The sequence below is a fragment of the Mesoplodon densirostris genome, chromosome 2 (assembly GCF_025265405.1).
Source record: "Mesoplodon densirostris isolate mMesDen1 chromosome 2, mMesDen1 primary haplotype, whole genome shotgun sequence".
NCBI lineage: Eukaryota > Metazoa > Chordata > Mammalia > Artiodactyla > Ziphiidae > Mesoplodon > Mesoplodon densirostris.
In genome coordinates this window covers 21,222,020-21,246,655 of record NC_082662.1, presented here as the reverse complement: position 1 = coordinate 21,246,655, position 24,636 = coordinate 21,222,020, and the positions used below count along the sequence as shown (strand labels likewise).

The 24,636-nt window shown below is 47.6% G+C and overlaps 1 protein-coding gene across 1 annotated transcript; it reads right to left on the bottom strand.

Annotated features, from left to right (window-relative positions):
• Positions 1-17,552: 17,552 nt before the first annotated feature.
• On the bottom strand, positions 17,553-18,673 carry LOC132502612 (V-type proton ATPase subunit e 1-like). The gene is made up of 2 exons (XM_060118600.1): positions 18,645-18,673; positions 17,553-18,103 (listed from the first exon to the last, which is right to left on the bottom strand). The coding sequence occupies exons 1-2, from the start codon at positions 18,671-18,673 to the stop codon at positions 17,776-17,778; spliced, it is 357 nt and encodes a 118-aa protein (XP_059974583.1). The 3' UTR covers positions 17,553-17,775.
• Positions 18,674-24,636: the final 5,963 nt, after the last annotated feature.

Below are 24,636 nucleotides of genomic sequence, written 5' to 3'. Positions count from 1 at the left end.
GATTTGGGTTTTACCAAACTTATAATAATAGCCTACCAACCTTTCTTCTGTGTTGTTAGGATTAAGTGAGTGTGTGTGTGTGTGCGTAGAGAGCACACTTAGAACTGTATTTAGTATATATTTAGCACTATATATAAATAACTTTTTAACCAGAGGCTAGTGAGTGAGCTAAGCGTATACTCTTGAGGTAGAAATGACTATGAAGCTTTTGTATGCCTTGAATTGACTTATAAATTTACTAGGTGATCAATTGTAGGGGTTCTGAAAGAAGGCTGAATTTAAAGAGTCATGACCATGTAGGGCAAACAGGAAAAGGATCAAGTGTAGTTCAGTTAATGCTGGCAATACCTGAACACGTAGGCAAAGGTGAGGCTTGTGTGCATATAGTAGGTATTAGAGGTTTACATGGGTGAGATGGTGCCTCTGGGAGTCTTTAAAGCACCAGTTCTGAGTCGTTGGGATATAAAGATGGCGTGAAGATAGAAATTTGGAGTAATGATACTAGATGTCCTACAGTTAGCCAGTAAGTTTTTGTTTATATGGGACATGTAGGCTAGGGAACAGAGATCTGGAAAAAGCAAGAAGAGGGTCAAGATGGGCTTGAGAGATCCCCCAGTTAGTTATAGCCAACCCCACAGTGGCCCTGACTTAGTATCAAAAAGTGGTCCTGAGCTCCCACCTTGTGACAATTGTCAACAGGGAACTGAAGAGGATGCATCTTACCCACAAAATCAGAAGCCCTGGCTTTTCTATTTTACCTCTGACCTTTGGAGAGGTACTAGTCCTGGGCCTCAGTTTTCTCCAGGATAAAATGAAAGGGTTGAACCAGGTTAAGTAATTTCCACTCAAGTCTTTGCCTATAATTTGGAGAGAAGGAGGAGTGGGTGTCCAGGAGCTTCTGGGGAGCGTCTGTCTGTGCTTTCCTGGGCCCGGGGACTCTGTCCTGTCCTTAGAGTGAACAGGGCCAGCCTCTCCTGGCAGGACTTCTGTCGTAGGTTGGGCTTGTAAGGCCAGAGTGGTTTGACTGCAGTCTGGGGGCTGTCATCATGGAGCACACTCTGTTTCCTTTGACTTGAGTGGAAAGTGAGGTGTGTCCCTTCTTCCTGAGGCTTTTGTGCTTGGACATGGTGATTGAGTGGCCTCAGCAGAAGAGAGGTTTGAGGGATGAAGAAAGCCCTTAAATCCACCTTTAACAAGCTGCTAGAGTGTGCCCCACACTGAGCTATGTGCTAGCGATGAAAAGATGAGATGGGGTCCCAGCGCACCTTGTGCTTATGCGTGAAGTGGGCAGGAGGGCTGTGGAACACTTTGCTGAGAATACGGTCTCGACCACATGCTTGTACTTGGCCAAGTGTGTTTTGGTGGTTTGGTGGAGAGTGTAACCACAGGCGTCAGTGGTCTGGAAAGCTTAACAGAGGAGGGAAGACTTGAGCCAGTCCTTTGAGAAGTCAGATGTTGACCCAAGCATGCACTGATGAGCACGCACTTTTTGAGAGCCTGCCATGATTACTGGCTCGTGGCAGGCTCTCATTCCCTTTATCCTAAGCAGTGGGGCTTTAGAACACAGGAATGGTAGTGTTCAGTGAACAGAGCCATTCTGAGGGAGAGAAAATGGAGGCAGGGGCAGGATGAATTGGAGAGAAGGCAATGGAGACCACAGCAGGAGCCTGTCTCAGCAGCACGGGGATGAAGTGATGAGTGTCTGAGCTGGAGGGGGCCACCCCATATAACTCTGCCCACCCAGGTAATGGTTTGGCCACCTTACTGTTAGTTTGGCTTCTGAATCACTGTTGAAAGTGATTTGTTTGGGGACAACAAGAAGATAAGGCCAGGCTCCTTATAGAGGAGATTCCCCCTTTGGATGGGAGGCTGGACTAGGTGCCCTGGGAATTCCCTTCCACATTCAAGACTAGTTGCAGATCTTCTCTACCTGGTTAGATCGGGGACCAACCATATCTTGGCCATTGAGGATCCCTCCACAGAGCTGAACTTCAAGGCCCCAGAAACATTGCTGGCACTTAAGCCTCTTGCCGTCTGCCTCCCCGCTCTTTGCCCAGGTCAAATAGAAGGTCCACAGTGTCCCCCTGCCAGTGGAAGCTGGTGTTCTGCACGTCAGCGGCACCAGGAAGGTTTTCTGACTTGTTTTACACAGGCACTCAGATTTGTAAAACTTAGTTGCAGGGTTTGATAAGCTCTGAAGTGCAGCAACCTCAGTGGAGGGGCTCTGGCCCATAGTGGGAAATGCCCAGCTTTCTCCCAGTGTTGTCAAGAGCAGTACCTTCCCTGTCCTTGGGCACCAATCCTACTAGGGGCCAGTGGGCTGTGAAACTGATACAAGGGGAGAAGAAACAGGTGGGAGATTGGCCAGATGCCCGTGGCCGCTACAGCAGAATGGTGGGTCCAAGGAGGGCTGAGCTCTGGGGGTGCAGCAGTCCCTGGGCCTTGCTGGGAACAACAAGAAGATAAGGCCAGGCTCCTTATAGAGGAGATTCCCCCACTGGACGGGAGGCTGGAGGCCTGTGGCCTCCCACTCCCCTCTCTGGGGAGAAGCTCCAGTATCGTTGGGATTGGGGGGCCTTGGTGGGATTCTCTGCGAAGCCTAGGCTCCCTCTTACGTGATCTCACAGCTCTATATACTTCATGGCAGCGGCTAATAATTATTTGCATTATCTCAATGGATCCCCAGAACAACCCTATGACATTATCATGCCCATTTCACAGGCAAGAAACGAGGCAACTGAGACAGGTTAAGGTATTTGCCCAAAGTGACATAACTGGCTAGGTGTGGAGTCAGGAATCTAACCCGAACTTTTTTTTTTTTTTTTTTTTTTTTGCGGTACGCGGGCCTCTCACTGCCGCGACCTCCCCGCTGCGGGGCACAGGCTCCGGACACGCAGGCCCAGCGGCCATGGCTCACGGGCCCAGCCACTCCGTGGCACGCGGGATCCTCCCGGACTGGGGCACGAACCTGCGCCCCCTGCATCGGCAGGCGGACCCCCAACCACTGCGCCACCAGGGAAGCCCTAACCCGAACTTTTTTTTTTTTTTTTTTTGCGGTATGCGGGCCTCTCACTGTTGTGGCCTCCCCCGCTGCGGAGCACAGGCTCCGGACGCGCAGGCTCCGGACGCGCAGGCTCAGCGGCCATGGCTCACGGGCCCAGCCGCTCCGCGGCATATGGGATCCTCCCAGACCGGGGCACGAACCCGTATCCCCTGCATCGGCAGGCGGACTCTCAACCACTTGCGCCACCAGGGAGGCCCTAACCCGAACTTTTAACCCCCATGCTATGCTGCAGCTCCTCATGTTTCACAAATGAATTCATTATCATGCAATTATTTATTTCAAGTGTGTCTCTCTAGTTAAAAGGAAGCGTCCCCCAGAGCAGGAGCTGTGCCTGTCACATCACTGGATCTCCAGCACTGAGCCTGGCACATGGTGGGAGGTTAATATGTGCTGAATTATGAGTGGGTGGTGACTCCTCTCGGCACCTGCTTTGTTCTTGTCCTGTGTGGACCCCGTGGGGAGTCAATCCGATTTTCTAGAAGCAAAGACTGGCTCTGTCCTGGCTTTGCAGACTGGCCTTGGAGGTGCCCAATCCTAAACAGCATCCTCCTAGATCCAAAGGCGCCAACTGGTGGCCTGCAGCCAGAGTCGGTCAGCAGGCATGTTGTCTTCACTCCATGCTGTGCTTTAAATTTTTGAATTAGTTGACAATTAATTACACTTGGAAATATGATTTCAGGCTTATCTTGAAAAACCAGAAGATCTGGCCACCCTGGGCTCACAGTCCCACCGAGCAAGCTCTGGGCAGCTGCTGCCCCCTTGAGGTGGGATGTGTGCTCTATAGCTCTCCATTCCTCTGACCCACCCACTTCTGTCCTTAAGGACCGCAGCCCACAGGCCTAGAGTTTGCAGTTCCTCACATAGATGACAGCCACCTCATCAGTCAGTCAGCCACACATTTTTTTTTTTTTTTTTGCGGTACGCGGGCCTCTCACTGCTGTGGCCTCTCCCGCTGCGGAACACAGGCTCCGGACGCGCAGGCTCAGCGGCCGTGGCTCACGGGCCCAGCCGCTCCGCGGCACGTGGAATCCTCCCAGACCAGGGCACGAACCCACGTCCCCCTGCATCGGCAGGCGGACTCTCAACCACTGCGCCACCAGGGAAGCCCAGCCACACATTTTTTTAAGGTCAAAGTCCAATCAGTACAAAAGGATATATAAAAGTGCCACTCCTTCCCAACGTCCCCCAGCTCCCGTCCCGGAGGCCCCCGAGTCTCCTTCCACAGACATGCTGCACCACTATGACCACAGTCACCAACCACTCGAGGGCACCTCTTATGGGCCAGACACCAGCTGGGCATCAGAGTCACATGGCACTTTTTCAAAATACAGAGATTCAGGACCCTCATCAGACCTTTGGAGGTAGACTTTCTGAAATTGGAGCCCAGGTGTCTAGATCTTTCAAAAGCCCACAGTATTTTCTGCTGCTCAGCCAAGCAGAGACCACTGTACTCAGATGCAACATCCCAGACATGGGCCCCTCTCTGGAGTACCCCACAGCCTGGTGGAGATGGGCCCGGAACCCCAGTCATCAGCGCAGTTGCTCAGAGTTGTGCAGATAATACCCTGCGCAAGAACGCCTAGCCAACGCCTGAAATCTGGCCAGACCCGCAAACCCCAGAAGAGTAGGCACCACTTTCAAATTTTCCACGTCAGCCATTCAATGAGAATACAGGGAGATGTGAGCAGGGGGAGCTGGAGGCTCCTCAGTTCCACTGTGGGCCCAGGATGACTTCCTGTAGGAGGTGATGCTTGGGCCAAGTTTGCTATAGGGGTTAGATCACAAAGAAGATCACAGTTCTACCCTGTACTTCTCTCTCTCCCAGTTCACCCCACTCCATCCCCTACCTCACAATTCCCTATGCTTATCGGGGCCACGAACGGGGCCACGTTATTAATAATGCACATCAAGAAGACCCTGGGAGACAGACTAGGGTGGAAGAAGGGGTCCAGGCATAATTCAGATCAGTGTGCCTGGCCTGGGGCTGCTTGGGGTTGACTGGCTTGGTATCCAGAGGTATCTGCCTGGGGAGCAGAAACCTTGTTCCTTCTGGAAGGTCTCCTGAGAGGCTCTGCAAAGCCAGAGTCCACCTCTCAGCACCCTGAATCAGTACTGTCAAAGAGCAGTCCTGGGGCTTCCCTGGTGGTGCAGTGGTTGAGAGTACGCCTGCTGATGCAGGGGACACAGGTTCGTGCCCCGGTCCGGGAGGATCCCACATGCTGTGGAGCGGCTGGGCCCGGAGCCATGGCCGCTGGGCCTGTGCGTCCGGAGCCTGTGCTCCGCAACGGGAGAGGCCACAACAGTGAGAGGCCCGCGTACTGCAAAAAAAAAAAAAAAAAGAGCTGTCCTGGGGCCGCTGTCAGTCCACAAAATATTACTGGTCTGCAATGAGATAAGTACAGAAATGGAAAGTAAGCATCTAGAAACCCTCATAACAACCTTACAAGGTCTGTTGAAGACTATTAAAGTTGAGGCTAGCATTTTGCATCTTTTTTTTTTCATTTCATCATAAATTTTTTATTGTAAAATATACATAGCATAAAATGTACTGTATTAATCACTTCTAAGTGTACAATGCAGTCGCATTAAGAACATTCATAATGTGTAACCATTACCACTATCTAGTGTATTTAATTTTACAAAAGTCTAAGTTCTTAGCAGATTAAAAACCAATTTTTTTTTTTTAGTTTGAGAAGCACTGACCGAAATCTTGACCTGTGGGCTCCCCAAAGCCTTGAAGATTTGGGGGGGAATAGGCTTCTGATTGAAGGGCTTGATTCATTGTTTTAGTTTCATTTCCCCAAACTGCTGAGCTGAGATTTGCCCCAGAAAGTGGGGGGTGCTGAGGCCCAGGCTCCCTGGGCTAGAGGCATGGAGGGATGGGTACCACCCTGGAAGGGAGGGGAGGAGGCATCGTGCTGCCCGGGGCTGGGGCAGGACGAGGGGCTCTCCCTGGGCAGGGCTGCCCTGTGTTCCCAGGGCAAGAAGGCCGCGTGATAGGCTGTGGGGTATCTGGCAGGCCTTTCTCCTGACTCAGCCGGGGGAGGCTTTTGTTTAGAATTCTAAGAATGTCAGCTCCAGCTGGAAGGGCCCTCAGTGACCAGTGTCTACCTTCCTTGTTTAGAGGAAGAGCTTGAGGCCAGAGAGAAAGGATTGCCCAAGGTTACAGCCAGTTAGTGTTGGTCCCAAATCCAGGCCTTTCAATTCCCAGGCAGAAGCGGGGCAGGGCTTTTTGGAGTCACACAGACTGAGGTTGAAGTTCTAGCTCTGTTAGCTCTTCAGGGGCGTTGGGCATCTGTGCCCTCACCTGTGAAATGGGGATAATCTCTCTCAGACTGGATGAGTATTGAGTCTGTGCTGGGTTTAAGGAAGTGCCTCCTAGCACAGGGCCTAGGCAGGATGAGTCGGTCCCCTGCCCCTCCCTGCCCCTCCCTGTCCCTTCCTGCCCAGTGATCCTCTTCTCAGTCTGCTGTGATCTGAGGGGTCACTGTGGCCGAGGGGATAGGAAGGCAGACCCTCTCCCTCTGGACTGCGGAGAACAGGAAACGTAAGCCAGGGCACCGGCCCGTCTTTGCGGCTCCCTCCCCAGCTGGCCATCATCCCTCCGCACTTGGCTCCTCTGCCAGCCCTCTGGGCATCTCAGAGACATTTTTGTTCTTTCTGGGACTCAGAACCTTTATAAAATGAAGGTGTTGAACCAGAAGAACTCAAGTCCATTTTGGGGAGTGGGTGCTAAAGTTTGGATGCTTTACCTTTCTGTATCTTTTGTGGGAGAGTCAAACTTCCAGCGGGTCAGACTGGGCTGCCCCTGGGTTACCAGCCACCTGCCTCTCTCTGTCGTTGCCTCTTTGCACTTTCTGACTCTCTCCTGTCTCCCTTTCCTCCTTATGGCTAAGGTGTTTTGAGCACTTACTATTTGCCGCACACCATATAAGTGTTTTACATATTCTGTCAATGAATCCTTAAAACTTTCCTGTGAATTAAATATTATTCTTATTCCAGGAGAGGAAACTGAGGTTCAGAGAGGTTACAGTACTGACCCCACAGCTTGTCAGTGGCCAAGCCAGCAGGGGGCGCTCTCAACATTATTCCCCAGATGTTGGTCGGAATAGAGCAGGCTCATGTGGTGCCTGCCTGTGCTCACCTCCTCCCTCCTTTTTCTCCAGATGGGCTCTCACTTCCACCCCAGAGGCACTCTGCCTGGCAGGATCACTTGGGCAGTGAGGGAGGAGGGTTTGGATGTCGGTGGAAAGTTGGTCACTTGTTGGTTTCAGTTTCTGACTTATATCTCAGGTATCACGTTCCCTACCCCCAATCTCTTCCCTCTCCTTTCTCTTTAGATGTCCAAGAGCTGGAAGTTTCCCTAAGGGAACACCCCAAACAAGCCTCTCCACTCATTCATTTATTCACTGGATAAATACTGAATCCTCCTACATGTCTGGCACAGTTTTAGACCCTGGGGATACGGCTGTGCACAAGGCAGACATGGTCCCTGCCCTCATGAGCTTACATCCTGGTGGAGGAGAAAGACAGTAGAAAAGCTTATGAGGAGTGCATGGAGAACATGAAAGGGGTGATGTGGTGCAATAATAGGCAGTGACCATGGCAGGGAGTGAGGGGTCTCCACAGATAGCTGGGCAGGGGGCAGTGTGTTCCCGCCAGAGGAAAGAGCTAGCGCAAAGACCCAAAGGCAGGAGCCAGCGGGTGTGAGGAAGGGACACATACAAGGCCTGCTTAGCTGGATGAGGTGAGCAAGGAGGTCTGGGGTAAGGGAGGCTGTCAGGGCCCAGCCATGCAGGCCTGTGGGCCGGGCGGGGTTGCATTATATTCTGTGTGATATGAAGCCTCTAGGGGCTCTAGGGAGTGATGTGATGGGGTTACATTTGTAAGGGATCCTTCGGCCACTGTGAGGAGGATGGATGTAAAGTGAGCAGGAGTGCAGGAGGGAGAGATGAGGGTAGTTTGGACTAAGGTGGGGTCAACAGGATGGAGAGACAGGGCTGGATTCAGGATCTATGTCACAGTGCAGCCAACAGGATGCTGATGGGCTGGATGTGGGCTGTGGGGTGAGGGCTGACCCCTGGGTTCTTCACATGGGCAACTGAGTGGAGGGGTCATCTACTCCTATGACGAAGTCTGGGGATGGAACAGACGTGGCGGCTGCAGGCTGGGGAGAAGCAATGACTCCATTTAGCCATCATGGCAGACGTTGCTGGCTGCCCTCCCCATATCAACTCTCTCCTTCCTTGTAACAGAAGCCTGACAGGCTTTTCTTTAAGTATTGAGCTTTTGCCCCTTTCCCATCCTCCTCCTTCCTTCCTGGAATGGAGCCATGTTACTAGAGGTACAGCATCCACCTTGTGACCATGAAGATAAAAGCCATATGATAAGCTGGCTGGAGCAGGAAGGTAGATGGAGCCTGAGTCCTTGGTTATACCAATGAGCTGACATACCAGTCTTGGACTGCCTGCCCCCAAGTTCTTGTTACGGGGAGCAAGTTTTTCCTTTTACTTCTTTAAGCCACCATTTTGTGGCTTTTCATTGTATGCTGCTGAATGCAATTATAGCTAATGGAATCATGCTGAGTTTGAGATTTGGGGAGGGGGAGCCAGAATTCAGTCATTCATTCAAGAAATGTTTATTGAGGACCTATTATGTACCAGACACCCTTCTAGGTGCTGAGAATTCAGCAGTGAATAAAACAGGCAAAAATACGTGCCCTCAAGGAGTTTACACTCTGGTGTAATCTGGAAGCCAGACCTGAGTTCTGGGCTGTACATTCTCATTTGATCCAAAGGTAGTAAGGTTTGAAGTACATACAGGTGACGGGGCTAGAGTGTGGCACATCTGTTCTCACAACCTTCCTCACCCACCCACTATGTTCGTAAATCAAAATGGTCAACATATTTCTCTAGTGTTTTCTATGAGCCGAACACGGGGCTGCATTCTCTATGAGGCAGATGTTTTATTATCATCCCCATCTCGCAGGAATTTCAAGAAATCAGCCCCCTGGGACTTCCCTGGTGGCGCAGTGGTTAAGAATCCGCCTGCCAACGCAGGGCACATGGGTTCTATCCCTGGCCCGGGAAGATCCCACATGCCGCGGAGCATCTAAGCCCGTGCACCACAACTACTGAAGCCCGAGAGCAAGAGAGAAGCCCGTGCAACGAGAAGCCACCACAGTGAGAAGCCCATGTACCGAAACGAAGAGTAGCCCCCGCTCGCGGCAACTCAAGAAAGCCTGCGTGCAGCAACGAAGACCCAACGCAGCCAAAAATAAATTTAAAAAAAAGAAATCAACCCCAGTCACACAGCTAATAAGCGGCTGTGCTGGGATTTGAACCCAGGACTTTCTGACTTCAGAAACTCCGCTGCACTCACTGCCCCCCTGGGCAACCTTGTGACCCCTTTTCCCTACACCCCTTTTGGTCATTGTTTGACAAACCATTTCCTGATTTCCCCTTTCTCCTTGCTTTGGGCGGGGACTGTGTCTCTTGGTCGTCTGTCTAGTCCAGGCACCCTTCATTCATTCGTCCCATTTTTCAAGAGGATTTCTTTGCAGTGAGTGCTAGGAATGCAAGACAAGTCACAGAACAACACGCACAGCCCAGGAGGAGGACAGGCAATTAATAGGAGTCAGTGTACTGGGTGTTGGTATCAGAAGAGTCAGCAAAAGCACAGAAAAGGGCAACCAAGTCAGATCGAGATAGTGGCAACCAATCAGGGAGGACTTCTTGGAGGAGTTCACACCTGAGCTGAGTCCCAGAGGAGAAGCAGGAGTTGAGCAGGTGAAAAAAAACAGCGGTGGGTGTTTCAGACAAAGGGAGCATCACGTGGAGGGCTGAGAGAGGTGAGGTGGCAACACGTGGGGGTGACAGAGGTGACTGGACTGTGGATGGAGGGGCAGTAGGGAGGCACGAGGCTGTGAGGCCACGCAAGACATTGTCAGCTAGGACAAGGAGTTTGGACTTGATTTGGTAGCCACTGGGGAGCCACTGATGGGTGGTGAGCAGGGTGGGTCCAGGTCAGATTGTCTGGACAACCCATAAACACTTGTTGCTGGAATGAACCCATGGAAGAAGGAATGATAACTATGGGGCTCCGTGCAGGGAGGGGACGGTTGAATGAGCTGACAGTGGAAGGACAAGCCAGGCAGCCACCTGGATGCTGGACACCACTTCTCTCACCTCCTCCTCCATGACTCCCATGACTGGACCAGCACCATCACTCTCTGGGATCTTTACGGGAGCCTCCACACTAGCCCCCCCAAATGCTGCCCCGGCCCCTCTACAGTGTGTTCTCGAAGGCAGCCCCATGACGCTCTGGAGTCAAGTTCTTTACCCCAGCGCTCTGCCCAAGGCCTTTGCTACCTCGGCTACATCAACATGGAAGCAGCAACTGCCACGCTCATCCAGCCCTTCACCCTCAACGACTCTGGCATGTGCAAAGCTGGCTTTAGTGGGAATGACGCCCCCAGAGTGTCATGGGAAACATAGGGCAGGACAGATATGTGAGTGATGAACTCAGAGCAAGAACGGCATCCTGACCCTGAAGGGCCCCCTCCACCTTGACCTGGGCTGACAAGGAGGAAGACCCGGCATCATGCCCTGTCCCACGGCTTCATGTTGCCCCGAGGAATCCCCTGTTCCCTTCACCAAAGCTTCACCAAACTCTAAGACCAAGAGAGAGGATGACCCAGGTGGGGTGTGAGACGTCCGGTCCCCCCTGCCCCCCGCCCCACATGTGCTGCTGCCCAGGTGGTGCCCTCCCGGGAGCCTCTGTTCATGCCACCAGGATGGTTGTGGACTCAGGAGCAGTGTCACCCACACGGTGCCCAATAGTGAGGGCTAGCCCTGCCCCCCACCAGCATCTGGGCTTGGCCAACAGTGATTTGAGAGACGACCTCATAGAGATCCTGACAGAAAGAGGTTATGGCTTCACTACCACAGCTGGGAGGGGAATGGTGCTTGACGTTGCGGGGGACACAGTGCTACGTCACCCTGGACCTGGAGCAGGAGACGGCCCTGCTGTGTCCTCCTCCTCCTTCCCCTAGAAGGGCCATGAGCTTCTGATGGTCAGGAGGTCGCGCCTGGCAAAAAGAGGTCCTGATGCCTGGCAGGAAACTCTCTGATCCCATCACCTTCTTCTCTTCCCCTGCTGTCCTCAGCAGGCCAGCCAAGGCCCTGCTTCAGGGCTTTTGTACAGCAGTCCTGCCTTATCCGTGGGGGATATGTTTCAAAACCCCGGGTGGATGCCTGAAGCTGCAGATAGTACTGAGCCCTATCTACATATGTGATGTTTTTTCCTTTATCCTATGTATACATACATACCTATGATAAAGTTTAATTTATAAGTTAGGCACAGTAAGAGATTAACAACTATAATAATAAAATAGAACAATTATAACAATATACTGTAATAAGTTATGTGAATGTGGTCTCTCTGTGGCTCTCTCTCAAAATTTCTTATTGTACAAATTTAATGCCTTTTCCATCTTAACTAAGCATTCACTGTGCACAGTGGCCGTAACTTTTGTAATTTGAAGCGTGACGGCAAAACTAGCTCAAATTTCTTTACCTTCTTCACAATTTCATGGATAGACGATTCAGTCAACCTCAGCATAGAATTTTTTTTCTTTCCTTGTTAAGTCCACAACTCTCACCCTTTCACTTAAAGAAAAACTTTACTCTTCTCTTTGGCATATCCGAATTGCCAGCATCACTGCTCTTGTGCTTTGGGGCCGTTATTTAGTAAAATAACGGTTGCTTGAACACAAACCCTGCGACTCCTGACAGGCGTTCTGATAACCCAGCTGGTTACTGAGTGAGTAGCGGGTGGGATGCACTGGACAAAGGGATGATTCTCGGCCTAGGCAGGACAGAGCTGGACCACACGAGATTTCATCACGTGACTCAGAATTGGTTACTTTTGTAAATTTCCAATTAATATTTTCTGGCTGTGGTTGTGGTGGGTAACTGAAACTGAGGTAAGGGAAACCGCAGATAACCGGGAACTATAGTACTTGCTGTTCCTCTGATAATCACACAAATGTCGCCTTATCCACAGCAAGGCCTTCTTTGGTCACCTCCCGACCCTGCCCCCAGCATCACAGCCTTTTCCTTACCCTGCCTCATTGTATTCACAGTATCTATGTATATTCTCTTTCCCCCATGAGGAGACAGGTGTCTGTCCAGTCCTGAGTCTTTCCTGTCCTGAGTTCCTGGCACCTGGAATAGGGCCCAGCACACAGTAGGTGAGGTGCTCCATAACTACTTGTTGAAGGAAGATGCCTGGGCCACTGACAAAGCCTGTGTGGCCTATAACCAGGTGTTTGTCCCCCATCACCGCTGCTGTGACCTCTCTGTGTCTCCAGCTCCAAGGCACTGTGTCTCCCACCAGCTGTCAGAGGGATAGTGGAAACTTCCATTAGAAATTGGAACAATAGCCACGTTCCCTGAGCTTGGCTAGAGGGGCTGAGAGGAAATTTCCACGAACCATGTCTGGCAGCCTGACGGAGTGGCCCAGGAGCTCAGGGAGGGGCCAGGGGAGGACCAATCTCATGAACCTCTAAACCTGCCTCAACCCAGACTGGTGTGCAGCATCCTTTACAGATCTGCTGATCTGGAACTCCATCTGGGCTTATCTCACACTAGGCCCAGCCTGCTGGGGCCTTGGGTGTCCTCCAACCCTGGAGCCAGAGGGACCTTTAGCCATCATCAAGTTCAATCCCCTCCTTTTCAAGATGGAGAAACTGAGGCCCAGAGAAGGGAAGCAATTTGTCCCAGGTCACACAGAAAGTTAGTGACAGACAATGGACTCAAACTCACCGCTCTGCCTGGGTTTTTGCTTCTTTTCTCTTCCATTCTTTCCCTCCCTCCCTCCTGCCCTTCCCTCCCAAGGTCCTCCAGCTAATCTTTCCCAAAGGCCACTTCCGGCCAGCCCAGTGCCCTGGGCCCTGCTCCACCCTGGAACCTCAGGCTTTGAGGTTATGTCATTGCCACTTCCTCCTATGAGACCTCCAGTGCTCCCTGCCCCTCCACTCTACACCCTGTCCCTGCCACCAACTTTGCAGCACATTTAAAAATCCTGATGCCCTGGTTGCTCCCCATATCAATTAGATTAGAATGTCTGGGGGTGGGGTCCAGTCTTCAGTATTTTTTTAAAGATCCCTGGGTGATTCCATTGCAGCAAAGTTTGGAAGCCACGGTTTTGGCCTTGATTAATATCACCTCCACCTCCTGTCCCTTGGCCCCTAGGTTGAAGATTAGCTGGTGATACAGTATATATATATATTTTTCTTCCAGATCTACTTTCTGTTGCATGGGCCTGGGCCTCAAGCCCGACCTCAGCTGAGCAAACCTCTCTCCCGCCTGCTCCTGCCCTTTGCCCAACTCTGGGCTTCCAGTCTGACTAGACTGTGTGGTCTGACCTGCCTCACCAGCACCAGGTGATCATTAAATATTTGCTATTAGTGATAGCAATGACCTCAGTCCAGCCAAGAGGATCTTTGACATGGAAGAAAGAAAATGGCTTTGGTGTCAGGCAAACCTGAATTCTAATTCTAGCTGGTTCTATTTGCTGTTTCTGGGTCTTAGTTTACTCAGCTATGAAGGGAGGTTGAGCGAGGGGTGAAAATGCCTACCTTATAGTTTGCTGTAAAGCTCAAATATACTACCTAATGTCATGGTCCAAGCACGGGTTGGAAAAGAATTTCCAGACACAAGGCAGAATGTAAGGAAGATAGAGTTTATTAAAGTGAAAGGGTCGCTGCAAGAACAGCGGGCCGACTTCCTGGTAGCCAGGGAAAGTCGATAATGAGCATGGGTTGCTTATCCGTTTTTATAGCCAGGGAACCTGTTAAGTCATCTGCTGACTGGGCAGAGTATGTATAATTTCAGTGTGCTGAGCGGGAGAAAAACAGGGCAAATGTCTTTCCTTATATGGATGGGAAAGGGACAGGGCATGCTGCTTGGGAGGGCTCTGGGACATTGCAATGGTCACATTGTGACCAAGTGATAGGAGTCCTGTAGGTCTTTGTCCCGGCAATATTGGCCCTTTGAGTTTACCTTGTTTTTTGTCCTTGGAGCACACCACACCTAATACATGTAGAGGGCCCAGCAGCTCCCCATCCAGGTCCTGTGGGAACAGGCTGCTCTTGCCCAGATGGTGGGCAACTGTAACTGTTTCTGTGGGTGGGAGAAGTGGAGCCTTAGGAAGGAAGGTGGCTGTGATCCTGCCCAAGGGGGCTTCCTCCCAGGGCAAGGTACCTGCAGTGGAGAGGTGCATGGGGAAGGCAGAAGTGGAGGGGTGGGGGTCATAAGGGGTCAGCTGGAGAGTGCCACCACCCTGCCTGGGATGCAGCATGAAGTCCTCGGTGGGGCTTTCTCTTGGGAACCCACAAAAGCATCCCATGAGGACAGAATCTGCATGTGGGTACCTGCCATGACCAGAAGCACCAAAGTCCAACATCAACCATTCCAGACAAAGAATAACTCTCCTACTTCTATCTCTTCCTCCGAGGTGTCAGAGAGGGGAAGCTTTAGACCGAATAGAACCTGAAATTTTAATGGAAAACAGGACTGGACTTTTTGTAACCCAGAAAATGAGACTGTGCTTGTACACCCAAGAGGGAAAGGGTACAGGAGCATCTTGAGCAGGAACAAGGGTCTTCAGAGAAATTAAAGGGGCGCTGGCAGGAATGAACCACGGGACTGCCGGTGCCAGGCCGAGTCCAGCTTGATCAGCGACCGGCTGCCCTTGTGTTTGTATTATGAAGCCAGTCTGTGCTGGGCACTGATGGAGCTGTTGCAAATTCCTGTGCTGCCTTGGCAAGGCCTTTTATTTCTCTGAGCCTCAGTTTCTCTAGCTGTGAAATGCCTCTGTTTTTATTTATTTTTTATTTTTTATTTTTTTGCAGTACGCGGACCTCTCACTGTTGTGGCCTCTACCGTTGCGGAGCACAGGCTCCGGACGCGCAGGCTCAGCGGCCATGGCTCACGGGCCCAGCCGCTCCGCGGCATGTGGGATCCTCCCGGACCGGGGCACGAACCCGCGTCCCCTGCATCGGCAGGCAGATTCTCAACCACTGCGCCACCAGGGAAGCCCCGATGCCTCTGTTTTTAAATGGCCCTGCCAGACTTTGCCAGTCCGTAAAAACACCTGAGGTCTCGCAGTTTTAAGCAGGAAAATTAAGTGTGTCCTAAGCCCAAAGTCTGAAATAAACTCAGGTGAGCCTCAGGAAGCCAGGCAGCAAGCTGAAAAATGATCTCCTCTGATAGTGAGGAAATAAAACAGTTTTTTAATTTGTTGTTTAGAGATTAATTACAATGTTATTTTAAACAGTTTTATTGAGACAAAATTTACATACCATAAAATTTACCTCTGTGAAGGGTATAATTCAATGACTTTTAGTGAGTTTATAGAGGGGTACAACCATCACCACAATCTAATTTTAGGACATTCTATCATCCTAAAGAGATCTCTCATGCCTATTCCCACCCCCAGCCCTGGAAACCACTAATCTGTTTTCTGTCTTACAGATTTGCCTTTTCTGGACATTTCATATAAATGAAATTGTGCAGTATGTGTTTTTTGCATCTGGCTTCTTTCACTGAGTGCAGTGTTTCTGAGGTTCATCCATGTTGTACCATGTATCAGTACTTCATTTTTTTTTATGGCCAAGCAGTATTCAATTGTATGGATATACTACATTTTATTTATCTTTTCATCATCGATAGATGTTTGCGTTGTTTCCACTTTTGGAAAATGCTTCCTTGAACATTTTTGTATAAGTTTTTTTTTCTTCTTCTTCTTTTGGCCATGCCATGCAGCTTGCAGGATCTTAGTTCCCCAACCAGGGATTGAACCCACTCTCTCAGCAGTGAAGGTGTCAAGTCCTAACCACTGGACTGCCAGGGAATTCCCATTTGTCTTTGGAAATTCCCATTTCCACATAAGTCTTTGTGTAGACATATGTTTTCAGTTATCTTGGATAGACTCCTAGGAATGAAATTGTTGGGTCATATGATAGATAACTCCATGTGTAACTCTTTGAGGAACTGCACATTGTTTTCCAAAGTGGCTGTATCATTTTTATATTCCCATCAGCAGTGTATGAACAGTGTTCCAATTTCTTCACATCCTGACACTTGTTTCCTTTCTTTTAAATTATAGCCATTCCAGTAGGTGTGAAGTGGTAACTCCTTGTGGTTTGGATTTGCATTCCTACAGTGACTAAAGATCCTAAGCATCTTCTCATGTGCTTATTCACCATTCATAAATCCTCTATGGTGAAATATCTATTCAAATACTTTGCCCATTTAAAAGTTGAATTATTTATCTTTTTTATTTAGTTGTAAGAGTTCTTTGTATATCCTAGATACAAGTTCATTAGCAGATATGTGATGTTTAGGAATATTTTTCTCCCAGTATGACTTATCTTTTTTTTTAGTTAATTTATCATAAATGTAAAGGTTTATTTCTGGACTCTAAATGTTATTCCATTGATCTCTATATCTATTCTTATGCCAGTGCTACAGTGTTTTGTTTATGTGGTTTGATAGTATAGTTTCAAATCTATTCTTATGCCAGTACCACAGTGTTTTGGTTAAGTGGTTTGATAGTATTATTTTGGAATCATGAAGTATAAATCCTCCACTTTATTCTTCTTTTTCAGAATTGTTTTGCTTATTTTGTGTCCAATGCATTTTCATATTTTAGGATCAGCTTTGGAGGCTGGATCAGGACCAGCTTGCCAATTTCTGCAAAAAAAAATGTCTGCTGTGAGTTTGATAGGGATTAAAGTGAATATATAGATCAATTTGGGGAGAACTGCTGTCTTAACAATACTGAATCTTCCATTACATGAACATAGTTTGTCTCTCCATATATTTATATATTTTAAAATTTCTTTCAGAAATATTTTGTAGATTTCATTGTACAAGTCTTTTTTTTTTTTTTTTAGAGAGCAGAAAAATAATTTATTCCAAAGGAGGGCAGAAATAAGAAACTCATCCTGAAAATATACTTTGGTATAATTCTGGTGGGACAGATTTTCCCTCTGAACATGTTCTCCTACTGACTGCCCCACTGGAGTCTTACTGTCATGTAATAGTTTTTAAACACTGCGCTGATTCTCATGTTGTGAGCAGGCAGGAGCCATCTTCAAATCCACAGTTTCCCAGGAGAGAGTAATGTTATTTCTCAGAAGAACAGCACTTTCTATCTCCGAACAGTACATAAACATTTTTTTTTTTTTTTTTTCTTTTTGCGGTATGCGGGCCTCTCACTGTTGTGGCCTCTCCCGTTGCGGAGCACAGGCTCCGGATGCGCAGGCCCAGCGGCCATGGCTCACGGGCCCAGCCGCTCCGCGGCATATGGGATCCTCCCAGACCGGGGCACGAACCCGTATCCCCTGCATCGGCAGGCGGACTCTTAACCACTGCGCCACCAGGGAGGCCCCATAAACATTTTATAGAGGCAGAACAGTTTAGATTCAATAGGCACATCATTCATCAAAGTGTAAAAAAGGTGACAGGAAAAAATACTGCATTGTAGAATAAGATATTCAAATGTGGTGGGAACGTTTAAGGCAGCTGACAGCCAAAGTGGGCGAGTCAAGGAAGGTGGTCTGGGTATGGAGGTGATTTTGCAACTAGAGGAGTTCTCTTCGTGACCTCAATGACTGAGCACTGGCGAGCAGGTCTTCTTACTCAAGGCCAATGATGCTTGAGGTACCAGATGGTTTCATTTTTCAACTGCGGTCCAAAGAGAGGGTTGAGTTGGGCCAGAATTGCAATCAGCCGAAAGAGATAGCAGCAAACGGAACAGGTCACCAACATGGTGATGATAACTCCCCGGTTGGGACCCTTAGGGATGAACCAGGGCACCAGGAAGCCGACGAAGCCCCAGAACACGCTCATCACGATGAGAGGCACAGTGAGACCGGTATACGCCGTGGTTGCTGCGGGAGGTGCCAGCCCCTGCCCCGCCGCCTCGCTGTGGTCCCACCCGGAAGTGTCCCATTGTACAAGTCTTGCACTATTTTTATTCCTCAGTGTTTACTTCCTTTTGATGTGATTATGTGCAATGTTATTTTATTTTATTTATATTTATTTATATATTATATTGAGGTATAATTGACATCTAACATTATATTAGTTTCAGGCATACAACATAATGATTCAATATTTGCATATATTTCAAACTGATTACCATAAGTCTACTCAACATCTTTCACCATACGTACATAGGTACAAAATTTTTTTCTTATGATGAGAACTTTTTAAGATTTATTCTCTTGGCAACTTTCAAATAGGCAATACGTTATTATTAACTATAGTCACCATGCTATACATGGTGACTTATTTATTTTATACCTGACTTATTTATTTTATACCTGAACATTTGTACCTTTTGACCTGCTTCACCCATTTCATCCATCCCCTACCCCCCACCTCTGGCAACCACCAATCTGTCCTCTGTATCAATGAGCTCAGTTTTTTTGGTTGCTGTTGTTGTCTTAGATTACACATAAGTGAGGTCATACAGTATGTGTCTTTCTCTGTCTGACTTATTTTACGTAGCATAACACCCTCGAGGTCCATCCATGTTGTCGCAAATGGCAAGATTTCATTCTTTTTTATGGCTAAATAATATTCCATTGTATATATATATATGTGTGTGTGTGTGTGTGTGTGTGTGTGTGTGTGTGTGTGTGTGTATGCCACATTTTCTTTATCTATTCAACCACTGATAAATACTTAGGTTGCTTCCATGTGCAATGTTATTTTAATGCTGAAAGAAAAAGAGAAAACAAGGAAAATAAAAATATCCTGAGTAGGCTTTTGATAAATGATTGAGCAAATGATTGTCTGTTCTACTGATGGGATATTCAGGGATTATTAAAAGTGGTTGTTATGTGTTTCCCCCAGAAGGATCATTCTGACCATGGAGAATGTAGAGGGTAGGGACAACAATGAATTCATCTCCCTTTTCCTGGGACTGAGCAGACAGCCAGACTCAGACTAGACACTCTGTGTGGTAGCCACTCATGCCGGCCACCAAATATTTGTTTCTTCTCCTGTTGCACTTCTCCACTCCTTGAAGTTAATTGTGGCCCTGTGACTTGCTTTAACCAATGAAATGGGAAAGGATGTGCTATATGTCACTCCTGAGCAGAAACTTTAAGAGCCAGTGTGCAACTTACCATTCTTTAACCTCTGCAGAGGTGGCCGAATGCACCTCAAGGCTGCTCCATCAGCCTGGCCCTGGAATGAGGATAAGGAGTAGAGACACTGCCAATGGACATGTAGAGTAAACAAGAAATACAACCTGCTTTACGCTGCTGAGATATTGTTGTTGTTACTGTGGCATAACCTAGCTCATCCTGACTAGTATATGGATAAATGTTTGTTGAAAAAGAAAGATGAATGAAACTAAAGGGCAGAACATTAAATTCTGTCTTCTCTAAAACTATGAAAAACAATGTCTGAAAATGGGCTGTAAACTTAGGGAAATTAAAGTCAGCTAGAGTGTTAGAGGAGGGGATTTGGGGTGAACTGTTTCTCTTTTAAATGTGTTTTTTGGATTCCTGGACCTGATTCCAATGTCTGAGCTGGGGGCGGGGGGAACTTCCCACACAATTCTCAAACCCAGCAGGGCTTCTGAGAATTCAACTCAATTTTGACACTTTCTACCCAGAGACAATGTGAGATTCCGAAGGTTTAAGAGCTCAGTCCCACAAGACTAACCCCTTCCCCCACTTCAGATGCCAGTTGCAAGCTCAGGTTATCACCTGTGCTTCTGACCCCCTCCTTGGATCTGATTAATTTGCTAGGGTGGATCACAGAACTCAGGGAAATACTTACTGACATTTACCAGTTTATTAAAGGACATGATAAAGGATACAGGTGAACAGCTAGATGAAGAGATAACAGAGTGAAAACTGAAAATTCTAAGCTTCTAATCATTGTTTGGTTTTTCTGGCTACAAGCCCCCATCCAGGAGCCATCCAGGAGCCCACCCAGAGTCACCTTAATAGAACAAAAGGTGCTCCTAGGGCTCTTATCACTTAGGAATTTATGAGGGTTTTAGGGGCCCTGTGTCAGGAACAGGGTCAAAGACAAATATTACAACAAGAGATGCTATTAGTGTTCTTATAACACAGGAAATTACAAGGGTTTCAGGAGCTCGGTGCCAGAAACCGGGCCAAAGACCAAACATATATTTCTTAAAATAAATCACAACATCACAATGTTTTCTTTTGTTTTGTTTTGTTTTTGCGGTATGCCACCAGGTCTCCTGTATTTCAGGCCTAGAACCTGATTCTTTAAACTTACTCCACCACTCACACCTCTGCACCTTTGCACATGCTGTTCCCTCTGCTTGGAAAGTTCTCTCCCCTCCTCATGGCTTGGTGAACTCCTCCTCATCCTCTAAGACTCACCCCAAGTGACAGTGAATCTCTGTAGGAAATCAGTCCCTCCTGCATTGCACTCCCAATGCACCAGGCATGGTTAAGATTGTGGTCTTGAGTCAGATTCCCTGGGTTTGAATTCTGGCTTCACTATGTGTATGAGTCAGGAATTGCTTCAATGATGCTGTGTAACAAACCATCTCAAAATTTGGGGGCTTACTACAAGCCTTTATTTTCCTCACCTATTGGCAAAGGGAGGGAGTAAAGAGTTGAAATTGAGTGATAGTTGGCATTTATCAAAGCAGTCATTCTATGCCAGGCTCTGTGAGCATGTCACATGTATTTATTTCATTTACTCCTTATACCAACCCTATATGATGGGTATTATTAACCTGTTTTAGAGTGGAGGAGATAGATGTCCAGAGAGGTTACATAACTTGCTGGTAAGTGGTAGAACTAAGATGTGAACCCAGGCAAAATACACTCATGTGTCTCACTGCTTTGCTGCCTCCAGTGAATGGAAGCACTTGTTTTGGGGAAAAGACAAGACTGTGTTCCAGACAGCTCAGGCACCCCCATTCATTCTTTCTCTTACTTTGAGTCTGCTGAAGCCCTTCCTGATGGTCTCCCAGCTCAGAGCCTGACTTCTGAGGCCTTTGGCTCCTTAGGCCTGCCCAGGAATCCAGTCTCCCTGTTCCTTCAAGGGCCGAGCCTGGCACCTGGGAGGGCAGATGGATGATGCACAGTTTACCGGATAGGTTCCCTTTTCCAGGGACTGGACTCAAAGTCTTATAGGGCTCTGGGATCCTGGAACAGTGGAGTCACTGGGCCTCAACCAGGTGGGCTGAGCTGCGGGAGGGCAGGGAAGGAAAGTGACCTTGGCTGTCCTGGGGCTGCTCTCACCCTCCCTGGGCTGGAAGGAGTTGGAGCGGAGCAGGGCAGGGAATGAAGTGTCCTAGCCCCATAGCTTCGTTCTTTGATACCAGTACTGTGTAGGAGATAAGAACTGGCCTTTGATTAAGGTCTAACACTAGACAGCTGGGTGGCCTTGGACAAGTAGGATCCTCCTGAGCCTGTTTCCTCATCCACAAACAGAGATAATGACAGAACCCTATTATGGCATACAGTGTATGTAATGGACTTTGCACATGGCAAGTGCTCCATGATGGATCACTGTTCTTACTTTTTTATTTTTATCATTCAGCTCTCAAGTATCCACAACCAAGTTTCATGGTTAAGTGGCTTTTCTCCCCCAAGCACACCTCCAGGTTCATTTCCCAGAGCCTGGATACATCGGGAGCTTCATGACCGGGAATATGTCATTTCTCTTCACTTGGCTTCAGGTTTTCTATCCATAAAATGGGGACCAACACACTCAACATGCAGGAATGCATGAGGCCAAGTGAGATTTTTTTTTTTTGCGATTTAAAAAGTATATACTTATTTTATTTATTTAGGCTGCGCCGGGTCTTAGTTGCCGCATGCGGGATCTTCCTTGTGGCATGTGGGCTTCTTAGCTGTGGCATGCAGACTCCGTTGTGGCATGCATGCGGGATTTAGCTCCCTGACCAGGGATTGAACCCAGGCTCCCTGCATTGGGAGTGCAGAATCTGACCCATTGGACCACCAGGGAAGTCCCAAATGAGATAATTTAACAGTGCTGTGTCCCCTTGCTGAGCCTCAGTTTCCCAATTTGTAAAGGGTTAATAGGATTATCTGGATCAAAGGAGGTAGTCATGGCAACTGTTTAGCACATGGCTCTGCAAGAGCTTAATAAACTAGAGCTTTAAAAACAAGTCTAGGACAGAGCATGTGTTTCAAAAATGGAAGCTGAATCCAAGACACCTTTCAAGTTTTTATTCACTATGATAGGATATATTTCATTATGTAGAATATAATCTCCATATTGTCCTTACTTGTTTTCATTTCCTAGAGCTTACCTGTTCTAAATGATTGGATTTTCTATGCCACTTTTCCTAAGCATAAGGGTAATGGGGATTTACGTAATTCTTGTATGTTTGTCTGAACATGTTGAAGTAAAGACCTGTTTCATCCTATTACATTATGATTATATACATTTTGTTATAATATAATAAAGAAATGTATGTTCCTCTAGTACATTGCAGTTGACAAACAACCTTCATATCCACTGTTTTATTTACTTCTCCTAACACCTCTGTCAGGTTGGTATTATTATCTCCATCTTACAGGTAAAAAAAACTCAGGCCCAGACAGCAGAAGCAAGAAGAACTACAATTCTGGAACCTGTGGAAGGAAAACCACATTCACAGAAAGATAGACAAAATGAAAAGGCAGAGGACTTTGTACCAGATGAAGGAACAAGATAAAACCCCAGAAAAACAACTAAATGAAGTGGAGATAGGCAACCTTCCAGAAAAAGAATTCAGAATAATGATAGTGAAGATGATCCAGGACCTCGGAAAAAGAATAGAGGCAAAGATCAAGAAGATGCAAGACGGCTTCCCTGGTGGTGGAGTGGTTGAGAATCTGCCTGCCAATGCAGGGGACATGGGTTCGAGCCCTGGTCTGGGAGGATCCCACATGCTGTGGAGCAACTGGGCCCGTAAGCCACAACTACTGAGCCTGCACGTCTGGAGCCTGTGCTCCACAAAAAGAGAGGCCGCGATAGTGAGAGGCCCGCGCACCGCAATGAAGAGTGGCCCCCGCTTGCCGCAACTAGAGAAAGCCCTCGCACAGAAATGAAGACCCAACACAGCAAAAAAAATAAACAAACAAATAAATAAATAAATAACAACAACAACAAAAAGAAGATGCAAGAAATGTTTAAAAAAGACCTAGAAGAATTAAAGAACAAACAAACAGAGATGAACAATACAATAACTGAAATGAAAAATACACTAGAAGAAATCAATAGCAGAATAACTGAGGCAGAAGACGGATAAGTGACCTGGAAGACAGAATGGTGGAATTCACTGCCATGGAACAGAATAAAGAAAAAAGAATGAAAAGAAATGAAGACAGCCTAAGAGACCTCTGGGACAACATTAAATGCACCAACATTCATATTATAGGGGTCCCAGAAGGAGAAGAGAGAGAGAAGAGACCCGAAAAAATATTTGAAGAGATTATAGTTGAAAACTTCCCTAACATGGAAAAGGAAATAGCCACCCAAGTCCAGGAAGCGCAGAGTCCCAGGCAGGATAAACCCAAGGAGAAACATGCCAAGACACATAGTAATCAAATTGACAAAATTAAAGACAAAATTATTGAAAGCAACAGGGGAAAATGACAAATAATATACAAGGGAACTCCCATAAGGTTAACAGCTGATTTCTCAGCAGAAACTCTACAAGCCAGAAGGGAGTGACACAATATATTTAAAGTGATGAAAGGACAGAACCTACAACCAAGATTACTCTACCTGGCAAGGATCTCATTCAGATTCAATGGAGAAATCAAAAGATTTACAGAAAAGCAAAAGCTAAGAGGGCTTCCCTGGTGGCACACTGGTTGATAGTCCACCTGCCGATGCAGGGGACATGGGTTTGTGCCCCGGTCCGGGAGGATCCCACATGCCGCAGAGCAGTTGGGCCTGTGAGCCATGGCTGCTGAACCTGCGCGTCCGGAGCCTGTGCTCTGCAACGGGAGAGGCCACAACAATGAGAGGCCTGCGTGCCGCAAAAAAAAACAAAAAACAAAAACAAACAAAAAAACCCCATATGATCCCTCAATAGATGCAGAAAAAGCTTTTGACAAAATTCAACACCCATTTATGATAAAAACTCTCCAGAAAGTGGGCACAGAGGGAACCTACCTTAACATAATAAAGGCCATATATGACAAACCCACAGCAAACATCCCTCTCAATGTTGAAAAACCTGAAACCATTTCCTCTAAGATCGGGAACAAGACTAGGATGTCCACTCTCACCACTATTATTCAACATAGTTTTGGAAGTCCTAGCCACGGCAATCAGAGAAGAAAAAGAAATAAAAGGAATACAAATTGGAAAACAAGAAGTAAAACTGTCACTGTTTGCAGATGACATGATACTATACATAGTGAAACCTAAAGATGCCACCAGAAAATTGCTAGAGCTAATCAATGAATTTGGTAAAGTTGCAGGATGCAAAATTAATGCACAGAAATCTCTTGCATTCCTATACACTAACAA